Raw genomic sequence first — 12685 nt, forward strand, 5'->3', positions numbered from 1 at the left:
TCTGAAAATCTATTCACCTTTTGCGAAATTTTTAGGGGTAATTTTTCACTTTTTCTTACGAAACAATTGTTGCATGTGAATTCGTAGTGGTTTTTCACGGTAACACGAGCCCCCTCCTGTGCCCGGGCCCCGGTGCCAGGGACCCAGTATCCCCCCCCCCCTTGTGGCGGGCCTGGCCCTAATCAATTATCCTTTTGAAAAGGAAAATAATGTTAGAGGTCTCTAAAGCGTTCAAAAGGGTGCACTTCTAAAAATTGACTGTGCTACCTCCTCTGAGAGACGTATGACAGATGAGGAAGTGGGATGATAAAGCGTCTCTTTGTTACCAAAAGGGTGAGGATTTCAAAGAAAATAATTTTTTACTAATCTTAAAAATTTTATGTATAAGTATTTTGACACTTGACAAAAGTTCAAGAGCTAGTTTGATTTCCTAATGACGCTAGGCATCCCCTTTTTGAAAACCATAATCGAGAAAATTTTTCAATGCCTCAAAACTAATTTTAAGACGGAGGACGACCCATTTTTCGCGTAATAGCGAAATCTAAAATCTTAAAGCATAACAGCGGAAGTTTGTACACTTTATTTAATCGAATGTCTGCCAGTGAGTGAAATAATTGTCATTCATTGCAGCTTGATCAACCCAGTATGTCCCAATTTTTCCCGTTCTCCTCTTCAAAATATTGAGTTACGGATACAAAATTGAATTCAGCAAATAGAAAAACCACAACATCAATTTTCCAGCATTTTTGTAGGCCCAGGCGCCTCTGGGGACTTATGTCCGGTTTATAGTTCCAGGACCTCCATTCACCACTATCATACGTACGAGGACCTTCCTATAATCTTTCTCCTCTCTCGTTCATTTATGAATTTTCCGCAATTTTTCTTGGTCATAATTTTTTCTCTCGTCTTATTTTGCTATATATGTGGCAAAGGGGCGCGTCTTCGATGCGTCAGGGGGGCGTATTTGCCAATAGCAGATTGGCCTTATGGCCAGTCCGACTCTGAAAAGCCGCACAATTTGGATTCGTAAATTCTGTAAATGTTGCAATTTTATTATTCAGATCATTTTTATATTTGATATAAAATAAAATTAAACAGTAGTAAGGATACATGAGGAAAGAAACTTTGATACGTGACTCTTTAAGGGAAAAAAGATTCCGAAAATTTCTAGAAAAAATTTCAGAGCCACTTCTTTAAACACTGAGCCAGATTTTAGAAAATGATGGCGAAATTATATTTACTTACGTAACCGTAACCGAGCCGTACTAACGTAAGGCTCAGCCCTACCCCCCTCCCCCTTCGTAAGGCACCGTAAGGCTGTTAGAGACCCCCTCCCCCTAAGTGCCTTACGTAATTTATGGATGGCCCCTATCTTTTAAACAAGGTATGCCAAAATTTTATTCCACTCGGTGTACATTTGGACGTATTTATGCGAAAAGGCGCTAAACGCCATTTCCAAACTTCTCAGTAAAGCAAGTTTGACTAAAACAATTGGCGTTTCCGTACTAATGGACCGATTTTGGTTTACTTTAGCTTGTTTGAAAGCTGAAGAGTTCCTCTAAATACGTACGTTGCCAAAATTAGGAAAAAATGCATATTAAGCGAGATATAGGGGATTTTTGCACGTAGGTCCATTTGATTTAATGCGCTAACCCGGATTCCGAATTAAATCAAAAGGCGCTATCTCCACTTGAATCACTTGATTGACGCGCGCGCGGCGAAGCTTGGTGGAAACTTGGTGAAATTTAGTACCGGGGGGTATTTTCGGACGGGAAATTCGAATTTCGGGTCAAATTTTGAAAATTCAGAAATCCAAGATGGCGGACATGGCCTAAAATGCTATCTCGGCCCCTGTCCAGCCGATCTTGGTGAAACTTGGTATTAGGGGGTATTTTCGGACGTGAAACTCGAATTTCGGGTCAAATTTTGAAAATTCAGAAATCCAAGATGGCGGACATGGCCTAAAATGCTATCTCGGCCCCTGTCCAGCCGATCTTGATGAAACTTGGTATTAGGGGGTATTTTCGGACGGGAAACTCGAATTTCGGGTCAAATTTTGAAAATTCAGAAATCCAAGATGGCGGATGTGACCTAAAATGCTATCTCGGCTCCTGTCCAGCCGATCTTGGTGAAACTTCGCATCGGGGAGTATTTTCGGACGGGAAACTCGAATTTCGGGTCAAATTTTGAAAATTCAGAAATCCAAGATGGCGGATGTGGCTTAAAATGATAGCTATTTCTTAAAAAAACGCACTACACGTCTAGAATGGCCGCCAATGAACCTGCGTAAAGCGCACGGGCCGGGTTGTGAAGGCCGGAGGTGGTGGGAGCCCAAATATACCTACCTAACCTCAATCTGCTTTCCCGCTGCATCTTGCCAATGTGGATGAGATGTGGAAATTTCCACGTTTGTAAACTTTAAATATATGGCACTCTACACGGAGAAAAAAACTCGTGCGTGGGACCCGAAGTTTGGGTCATATGGATCTCTGAAGTTTTCGGATTGAGCATCTGAACACTTTAGGTCTAGCTGTCGAGGTTCGGATCACACATCTGAAACTTCAGTTCTTACGTCTGAAGTCTTCAGGTGTGAGAACCGAAGTTTTTCGGATGTGAGAATCGAAATTTTCGGATGTGAAAACCGAAGTACTTTAGATGTAAGAACTGAAGTTTCAGATGTGTGATCAAAACCTCAGCAGCTGGACCGAAAGTGTTCAGATGCTCAATCCGAAAACTTCACAGATCCATATGACCTAATAACTTCGGGTCCCACGCACGAAGTTTTTTTCTCCGTGTACGTTCACAATATACCGCCTCGTCGAGGTGCGTGGTTTACCTAGCAGCGTCGGATCGTGAATGCCCTTCATGTGCTGATTACCTATGTTAAAATTTTCGTATCTAAATGAAACAGTTTCTGTTGTCATTTTGAGCCCCTAATACCGAACTTCACACAAACGATTCAGGCATTGAGCTATTGTTGAAGGCCACATCCGCCATATCGGAGTTTAAAATTTTAACAATGAGGTTATTCAGTAATTTTTAATTTTTGCATTTTTTTGGAGGATTGAGTACGCACAGTTCGCTGGAATTTTCTCCGATTTTTTGAAACATTATTATCCCACGGAAAACAAGTTCGAAGTTGCGTATTCTGAGCTCCCATTTAAACTCGCGTCTCCGAGGAAGTCAAGATGGGGCCTGACGAACCCCTAGGTGACGGTCACGCTTTTGACCATACGTAATCCTTCCAGCGCGCTCTTAATACTCATGAATTTCTAAATACTGTTCCGATTCCAATAAAGTACCTAACAGTGATTTTAATGAAAATTAAGTGATTCCGATGGGTTCGTTAATTTGTTCGCTCGTTAAAAGCCCCTTGTCCATGTCAGTGCACACTGACATCGATCGAGCCAGAGGGAACGCACGGTCGATATGTGACCGTCACTCAGGGGACGACATCTGGGATTTTTTGGCGATGCGCGTTTAAATAGGAGATAACATTTTAGGCCACATCCGCCATCTTGAATTTATGAAATTTTAAAATTTGACCCGAAATTCGAATTTCCCGTCCAAAAATACCCCCTGATACCAAGTTTCACCAAGATCGGCTGGACAGGGGCCGAGATAGCATTTTAGGCCATGTCCGCCATCTTGGATTTCTGAATTTTCAAAATTTGACCCGAAATTCGAATTTCCCGTCCGAAAATACCCCCTGATACCAAGTTTCACCAAGATCGGCTGGACAGGGGCCGAGATAGCATTTTAGGCCATGTCCGCCATCTTGGATTTCTGAATTTTCAAAATTTGACCCAAAATTCGAGTTTCCCGTCCAAAAATACCCCCTGATACCAAATTTCACCAAGATCAGCTGGATAGGGGCCGAGATAGCATTTTAGGCCATGTCCGCCATCTTGGATTTCTGAATTTTCAAAATTTGACCCGAAATTCGAATTTCCCGTCCGAAAATACCCCCTGATACCGAGTTTCACCAAGATCGGCTGGATAGGGGCCGAGATAGCATTTTAGGCCATGTCCGCCATCTTGGATTTCTGAATTTTCAAAATTTGACCCGAAATTCGAGTTTCCCGTCCAAAAATACCCCCCGGTTCTAAATTTCACCAAGTTTCCACCAAGCTTCGCCGCGCGCGCGCCAATCAAGTGATTCAAGTGGAGATAGCGCCTTTTGATTTAATTCGGAATCCGGGTTAGCGCATTAAATCAAAGGGAATTACATATAGTTCCTTTTGATTTTATTCGTAATCGCTGATTCCCTGTTTTGCGATTTTTCAGGGGCTGATTCCAGGGGATGAAATTAGTATTTTGGGGGCATATTTACGTGTGAGAGCAGCCTATTACATGGAGAATCCAGATCCGTTAAAAACTGAAATTTGGAAATTTGGCGCTTAGTTCCCTTTCGTATAAATACGTCCATTTGTAAGGCCGAGAAGAAGTATAATTTTTCAGAAGACAGCGTCTTCTGAAAAATTACTCCTTCAAGGCACTTAAACACATTTTACGTAAAAATAAGTATGTGGACATTTTCATTTACATACACGGAAAAAACAAGACTAGTGTTGAGCACTACTGGCCGTTTAGTGGGGAGTAGTTGAGGGCTGGCGTCTAAGCGCTGTACAGCTCAACACCGGAAGGCAGTTCAGGTGGGCACTGAACATGAGTAGTGCTAATCAGATGCCGCGAGACGTAGTTGCGCTTAACAGGTGTAAATTCACCCATGAGACGCCGGTGTCACGATAGCCTGGTGGTAACGCGCTGGTCTTCCACCGGCGCATCCCGAGTTCGATCCCAGGCGGAAGCGTTTCATATTTTACGCTCGCTCCAAAGTCACTTTAGGGCTTGACACTACTTCTTCCTTAGTGACCCAGCCTCGAGCTGTTTAGTGCCCAGCACTCCTCTGACTTGCTGGCTCCATTTGATCTAACCCTCGTTAGTGCCCAGCACTAACATGTAGGTCTCAACCCTAAGCTCGTTTTTTCCGTGTATAAGAAGCAGGTAATTATCGCAGCGTATCCGTAATGTCGTTCATCGTAATTTTAAAGTTAGTATATTGATCATGAACTTAACACGCACATACAAGTAAACGAAGGCACCATTTAAGTATGTAATCATACCAAATGAATCATACATCGAAATGAAAATTATGAATAACATAAAACGGACGAACGGTAAAATGAGAGGGTTTAATGGAATGGGTACATTTTGGATATCCCTATACGGCATAGGCGTAGCTAGGGGGGTCCTGGGGGGCCTGCCCCCCCCAGAAATCTCGTGCCCCCCCCCCCCAGAAAAACGGGATCCTCCATTCCTCACCCCCCCCCCCCGCTCTCTTCACCACGAGAGGTGGTCCCATGCCCCCCCCCCCCCCCCCAGAGAAATTTCCTAGCTACGCCCCTGCTATACGGTAGTTCTAAAGTACCTCAAAATATTTGAACATTTTACGTGGAAATTCTAAAAATAAAACGCATAACATAGCTTGATTCAAAACTTACGTCATTGCGGACTTGCGCTAAAAATTACACGGTATTCAACCATCAAACTTCCAGCGCAATTTTAATTTTTTTTGCAGACCTGTATTATTCCATCAGTAACTCACTGACAGTTAGTACAAAGCGAATAATGGAAAACACATTTTTTCCTCCTTCCAGCTTCCATCATTTCGATGGCTTTACGTTCCTCTGCACGAGGATAATTGAGTGTTCAAGATCATGGCATATGTGTGGTGCCAGTCACTCCGGGTGCTACACATTCCATTTTTGTTATAGGATACCCGTACTTCAACTTTATTCAGAGCAAGTAGTCACCAATGATTGATGTCCGTGAACATAGCCCCCCCCCCCCCCCCACTTCCCCCAAAAATAAAATATTTATCGTCGGGAAATTGCTCACCTTTTGCTCAGGTGGAAAAACAACTTTTTTGCAATTGCTCATCCTCCCTTCCCCTCCCCCCCAATTTCAATTCAAAATTCCCATGGACCCCCAAAAATGCCAGCCCCCCCGACATCGCCCGATCGACATCAAACCGGTGTTAAACAATTTTGCTCTTGAATTGCTCAGAATTGCTCACCCACCCTCCCCCCCCCCCCCCAAAAAAAAATAAGGGTGCCACCTGGTACCCCAAAATATGCCAGCCCCCCGACATTTGTAGCCTTTTTTTCCAAAACTGAATCCTGTGCTACTATTGTGTAAGACATTATTCAGAATGACGTCATCGTGGGAGGGAGCGGCCGCATCGAAAAATTTTCCTCATGGCTTTAGAACTAGCAAAGAAAATCTCAAAGGCTCTATCGACAACAGAACATGATATTTCGAGTTCTAATTGATAATATTGAGCTTATTGCACGGATTGGCCTGCTCACGTCTAGTTATGAAGGAACTCAGAGGGGAGGGGGGGGGGGGAGCAAACTCTCTCCCTCTCTCTCCTTGAAGCAAAGCTGACAAGACTGGCGAAGGACTTCATTAGCCATTGGGTAGATTATAATTTGAGCCCCGTTCGTGCTGGGCGGACATAGAACAAATTAATTAAGGTTCTCCCGAAGAGGGCGCCATTTTGAACGGTGCGCGAGGGCGGAGTCTGCAGGAAGGCGTGACGATGCTCTCCCATTGGTCCGCCGGCTTTATGTGTTGGCCGACGTAAGCACAAGCAATAGCGTGGCTGCTCTGTTCAGTCGCGACCGAACCACCTTTTACGGGCTCCGAGCCTGCGCGGTATTTTTTTTGGAGCCGCTTTTTTTGGCATTTTCCGCGCCTTTGCGGACCAAAAATTCCACCATTTAGTATCGAATCTACCAATTTGGCATGTTATTTGTCGCTCATCTCGGTTGCGGTACTTTCCAGTCCGATCTGTGCTCTCAAGCGTTGCAGTTCTCTGTTTTTCAGCAGCGGTCCTCGGAGTGTTGTAAATTCAGTCCCTCGGCATTACGCAGTTTCGATTTAACTCGCGTTGTCATTCCATCCCAACTCGCTCAGTTGAGAAGTTTTTCTATCATTATTTCCTGTACTGAAAATGTGCTTGTCGACAAGCCGAAAAATTGTGCTGAGTTCTACTGAAGAAGGGTCTTACAAGTGCGTTTCGATTGTTGTTCGTTTGTATACAGTGTTCGTTGACAGTTCGTTAAAGCGTATTGGTATATGGCTCAAGTAGAAACTCTTTTGTAAAGTTGAACGTAGTGCCTTAGTGATCAAATCGGCCGGTTGGTTTTTCCAACGACTTAACAAGGTGAATTTCATCCCCATCGACCAGTGGATACTTCCCATCGCTAAGTTCAACAAGGATGGGATCTCTGTAGTGTTTCTTTTCGATCAAGTGTGCGTTGTTACTTAAATGTTCACCCAGTGAAAGTTCCAATGAGCCACAACCACTTAAGAAAGTGTGGATATCGATTTTGGTAGGTATATTGAAAGCTCTTATAGGTAATAATAATTAATAATAAGCACAATTAATTCAAGTGTAAAAAATACCTTCGCAAAGGAAAAAACAAACCGGGAAAACACCCCGTACATATTGTATCAAAGTACTGAAACTTTTTAAGGATAACATTTAGAGAAATCCACCAAAAGTAATCGCACAAGATTTCCCAACTTTTTTTGACATAAAAAGTAACAAAATGCGTAATTTTGAACACTAAATGAGATTCGGCAGAACACCACACGCATGTTAAGGACTGAATTTTGATAGGAAAGTAAAAAACATTGCCAGTCTAATTGTAAAATTAAGAAACAAAATTGAAAAGTGGACTGGGACATTAAACAATTATTTGAGTTTTTAACAGGATTTCGATGTCTTATATTTGATCGTGAGTCCCAATCTTGGCAGCTGAATTTTATCTAGCGAAAATAATTTAAATAAAGGAACATTCCGGAATCATATCTTGACGTCCATGTGCTTTATTCGAATCTTTGTTGACCGACCTGGTGTTTCGTTTGAACTGTTCGGGCAAGTGCGAACACTTGGAAACTAATAACCGAACGCCAAAATCAACATCTTGTCTTGTGCGGAACTGTCGGAAAACGTGCGGAAAACTACCTCGAAAAAGTGCGTCTTCCCATAAGCGGACAGTCAAAGAGTGCGAGGTCATCTTGCAGAGCGAGTCTCAGAATCCCGAGTTGCGCGCGAAATTGTTGAACACCAGCGGACATTTTTCTGGGACTAATACGTGGTGTAAATTTCGACAACTGCGAAGTGCGTCTTTTGCATGGTTCTGGACGTTATTTTGGATTCCGCGTCGGGAAATTTTGGCGAAACGGGTGACGCAGTCTCAGGAAGCCGCGGCTTTTCTTGGATCTCTATGAAAATGATGGCTGCGGACAGCATCATGGATTTAACAACGAGTCGCCCTCGTATGTCCGACGGAGGAAAACCGAGGCCGGCCAAGTCCGTGTTTTCCATCCGAAGCTTGGTAGATGTTGAGGAGGACAACCAGAGTAACGGACACACGCCATCACCAACAGGTTAGAATTAACATTCTTCTTTTTATTAGACTGCAAAATCGGAAAGAACCTTATGTACTTTGATAGCCAGAACAAGCGAGAAACGTAATTTGAAAATCTGGTAAGTACCATCAGGTGTTGCTGAGATTTTGCGACTGAGTTTCTCATATTCACGGGGAAAAAGAGGTAGGGGTGGTTGGGTGATATGGACATTTTTAATTAGGTATGGCAGTACCGAGTACCCCAATAAAGTAGGTTATTAACCCAAATGTTGCGGTGCTACCCAGTGGCGAGGCGTGAATGATCGATTATTTATATTTAGGTACCCATTTGAAGCTATGGTAAAGAATCGACTTTAAGGTGTTCGCTGCGAACACCCTATTAATCGATCCTTTCTCATAGGTTTAAATGGTAGATCAATCGATATATCGCAGAGCACGCCACCGGTGCTCCCCCAACTTTAGTTGCGGTACCACTATAATTGACTGGAAATGTCAATATATCATTCAACAAATTTGGGTGGTACCAACTTTTAAGGGATATCTCCTTACGCTTTTTTTCCGTGTTGAAATTGAAAGGGACGACAGAAGCTTAAAAATAACAATAATTCTTATTTTGAAAATGAGACTAAAATTTAGAGAAAACTCGCTAATGAAAAGCCCACAAATCTAATGCATTTAGGCTCTTTAACAGCAAAGAAACAACATTCACACTCTTGCTAAGACCCGATGGCGCTTACCAAGTTTTGAATTCCTACGCCTCGCATAGTAAGCAGCTGGTGCTGTGACTGGAAACTGGGTCCATTTCTCAAGCCCTCCCACTTTTAAATTTCCTGAAAAAAATTATTTTCTAGTTTGGCGCTATATGTTGCGCCGATTAAAGAAAATTAGGTATAGGCCGCAAAAGTAGGGGGTATAAAATGGTACTCAAAATTGGGTAGGCTGTAGAAACAGCAACCCATCCTTCCCACTTTTGAATTTACAATAAAGATAATGTCAATAATTTTGCGCCATTTTGCGCCACGAAATTAGGGGGATATCAGTGTTTCAAATTCAGGGACGGGGCGGACATCGGCTACGACAAGGTCCAAATCTTTAAGTATCTCTGCAAACGGGATGCAAATTAGGGAGTAGGAAGCCTCTTCTCTCTTTTGGATTCGCAGAAAGAAAATAAAGTTAGATCATAGCAAGAAAACCAGGAATAGGGTTAGTAAAATGAATGAAGGTAGTCATATGTTCTGCTTAAAATTGACGGGGAAAATTAAAAATAAATCCAAATAATTAAATGGAATTGGTGAATCAATATACTCTCTCTCGCCAGGCCTCTCTACTGCGAGGTGTCTATAGGACGCAAGAAATATCCTCTAAACCCCTTTTCTCTAGCTAGAATGTGCACGGATCTTTTATTTTCCCTATTTTTGCCTATCTCTAGAGAAAAGTGACTTGATTTAAGTATATATAATCTTGGATTTGACGCGAAGAACAATTTTCTGATGCGTCTGGCAGAGGAGATGCTCACATCAAGAACAAGAACAGAGACGCTTACCTCAAGCAGAGGTCTGCTCAATTTAAGCAGTTCTATTTTTGATAATCACCGGATAGTATTTGATCTTAAAAAAATTAAAAGAGAGCCAAACAGTTTTTTTTTTTTTTTTTTTTTTTTTTTAAATTATGAAACACGCACCGAGTCCGTTCCTCAATCACAAAGAGTTATTTACAAGAAAGCACATGGTAGTATGTTGTCGTGCTAAGGGAAAAGGCCGTAGAAATATTCAAAAGTTGCCAAAAATCCCCGGATAAAGCATGTATTTTTCAGAAAAGGTATGAATATTTTTCCTTGAAATTTTCTGATATTTTTCAGATACAATTCCAAAGAAAATTATCTGAAAAATTTGAGGAAAAGTGTCAACAATTTTCCAGGAAAATTTGGTTTTTTATCGAAGGAAAAATAGCAGCATCTGAAGGCTCATGCATGGCGTTTTCCCTCAGCAAGGTAGTAAACTTGTTGGGTAGAGTATGTATACCCTCTCTCACCTAGGCCGTCGATTTTCCCCTCAAGGGACAGGAGGGTGAGGTTTACGCTAATCTTCTCTGACAAACTGTTCATGCGTGATGTTTAATATCGTTGACACTATATACTATAATGCATGGTTCCTATTTATGTATACGTAAGAGTTTGCTGCTGGAATAAACTTTTATTTTTGGCGTTAGTACTATTAAAAGGACGTAAAATTGTAATTTTCGAGAGAAAATAGGCACTTTTGAATTTTTCTCTAAGTTTTTTGGGGATTTCGGTGGTTGTCTATAGACCTCTCAAATCAGAATTCTGCATATTTTTCTGCGTTTATGTATGGATAGGGAAACAGATATCTTATTGCAATTTTAATAATATGGAAATGGGTCATTAAAAATATCCAACTACTGCGCTGTATTGATGTATACCTTAATATCAAGGAAAGTATGATTTTTTTTGTTACAAATATAATAGCTATCTATTTCTATGGAGGTAGTTATAACGATTATTATTATAGAACTGCTACCTAATCTTAATACATAATAAGAGAAACTGATGATGAAGGCAAATGTTTCCATTTTTTGTTATGCATTCATTTTTTTATTTAGGAAATTCAGCTTTTCGTGACTTATGTTTTACAACGGAAACCAAGAAAATTATCTGTTTATTGTTCATATACTTTTTTAAATAACATCTGTATCTCTCATTATTAAGAAAACTAAGTGTAATTAAGAGCTCGTATCGCCTATACATTGAAAATTGTAGCCGAACTATCAATGTATTGGAATCACTTCTCCATAATCGGTAAAAGGATATTCTAAGTTCCGCTTCGAATAAGCATAGCATTTACGGTGATACCACAATTCGACCACGGGGGAGCTCGTATTGCCTACACTAAAAGATGAAGGCGAACTGAAAATGCGTTACAGACACCTCTTATTCCAGTCCAAAAAAGCTGTTTTTTGTGCGTATTCCGAGTAAGTGCATGTGCCATTTCACGATAATGCCACCATTCGACCACGGAGGAGCTCGTGTTGCCTACACTGAAAATTGCAGGCGAACTGCCGATGCGCTAGAACAAACTCTCGACGTTTCGTGAAAGGATGTTTTTTAGGTATTTCGAGTAAGCGTGATATTTTACAGTAATGTGAATATGTTATCACTATTGTGGGAACTTTTGTTTGGCTTAAATATCCCATTCCGAAGTATGATCTGGGTGTGAATATAAAGTCGGACCAATTGAATGCGTTGCTGGATCGTCTTCGCGGATTTCTCTCACTTACTGAGTTGCCAGGAAAACATCATATTAATAGTTCGTTTTTTATCGGTTTTAGATCATTTTATTGAGAAAGCCACCGATCCTTCCTCATAGATTCAACAGAGGAGTTTCTTCCTTCTTGAAAATATTTTACACAAAATTGGAATAACGACGTAGCGGAAAAATCCCTCCCTCCTCGTAAACAGTTTCAAAATCAGATTTCAGTTTCACTGTCTAAACAAGGTCTTTATAAACCGTTTTCCGTACGTTTTGAGGAGTAATAAGTAGGGCTAGGGGTCTACAAAGTTCAATCCCTAGAGGGCGCCAAGTGCCATCAAGGCCTGCTCCGCGGGCCCCCGTAAATTAATCTAAGCAGAACGGGCCATTTAGGGACCATCCCTTACTGATATTCGCAATCTGAATAGAACGGGCCCATGTGGGGACCATTGCCCATCAATAGTCGCAATCTAAATAGAACGGGCTTTTCTAGGGACCATCTCCTATTCTGCCATGCTAAGGAAAAACGCCGTATGAAACTTCAGGCGTTGCCAAATTCCCTTTGATAAAACACGAATTTCCTTGTAGATATATAAATAATTTTTCTTCCAACTTGTCAGATAATTTTGTTCGCAATTTCACCCAAAGTTCCTAAAAATGTCAAGGGAAAATATTCATAACTTGCCTCAAAGTTAAACATTTTATCGAAAGAAATTTGGCAACTCTCGAATGTTCATACGGTGTTCTTCCTTACCACGGAAGAATTGATAGCCGTAGGAAAATCATGAACATCGCCCCAGTAGATTTTTAGATCAAACTGTGACAAAAATGAACATTTACTTTTGGTTTAAATGGGAGAATCCAAAATTTCATGATTTAATGTAAAAACACCCGGGTTATATTTCAAAAATATGAATGAAGTGGGCTCATCTAGAGAGTATTCCCCTGTCGATAGCCGCAAAAATAAGGGGAATC

At 41.4% G+C, this 12685-nt stretch overlaps 1 protein-coding gene across 1 annotated transcript in view; it reads left to right on the forward strand.

The window, feature by feature from the left end:
• Positions 1–6601: 6601 nt before the first annotated feature.
• LOC109034616 (homeobox protein aristaless) overlaps positions 6602–12685 on the forward strand; it is a 128789-nt gene continuing 122705 nt past the window's right edge. Inside the window, exon 1 of the mRNA XM_019047867.2 lies at positions 6602–8463. Coding sequence (XP_018903412.2) covers positions 8208–8463 — 256 coding nt within the window. The 5' untranslated portion in view covers positions 6602–8207. The remainder of the gene's footprint in view (positions 8464–12685) is intronic.

This window comes from Bemisia tabaci, chromosome 1, assembly GCF_918797505.1.
Source record: "Bemisia tabaci chromosome 1, PGI_BMITA_v3".
Taxonomy (NCBI): domain Eukaryota; kingdom Metazoa; phylum Arthropoda; class Insecta; order Hemiptera; family Aleyrodidae; genus Bemisia; species Bemisia tabaci.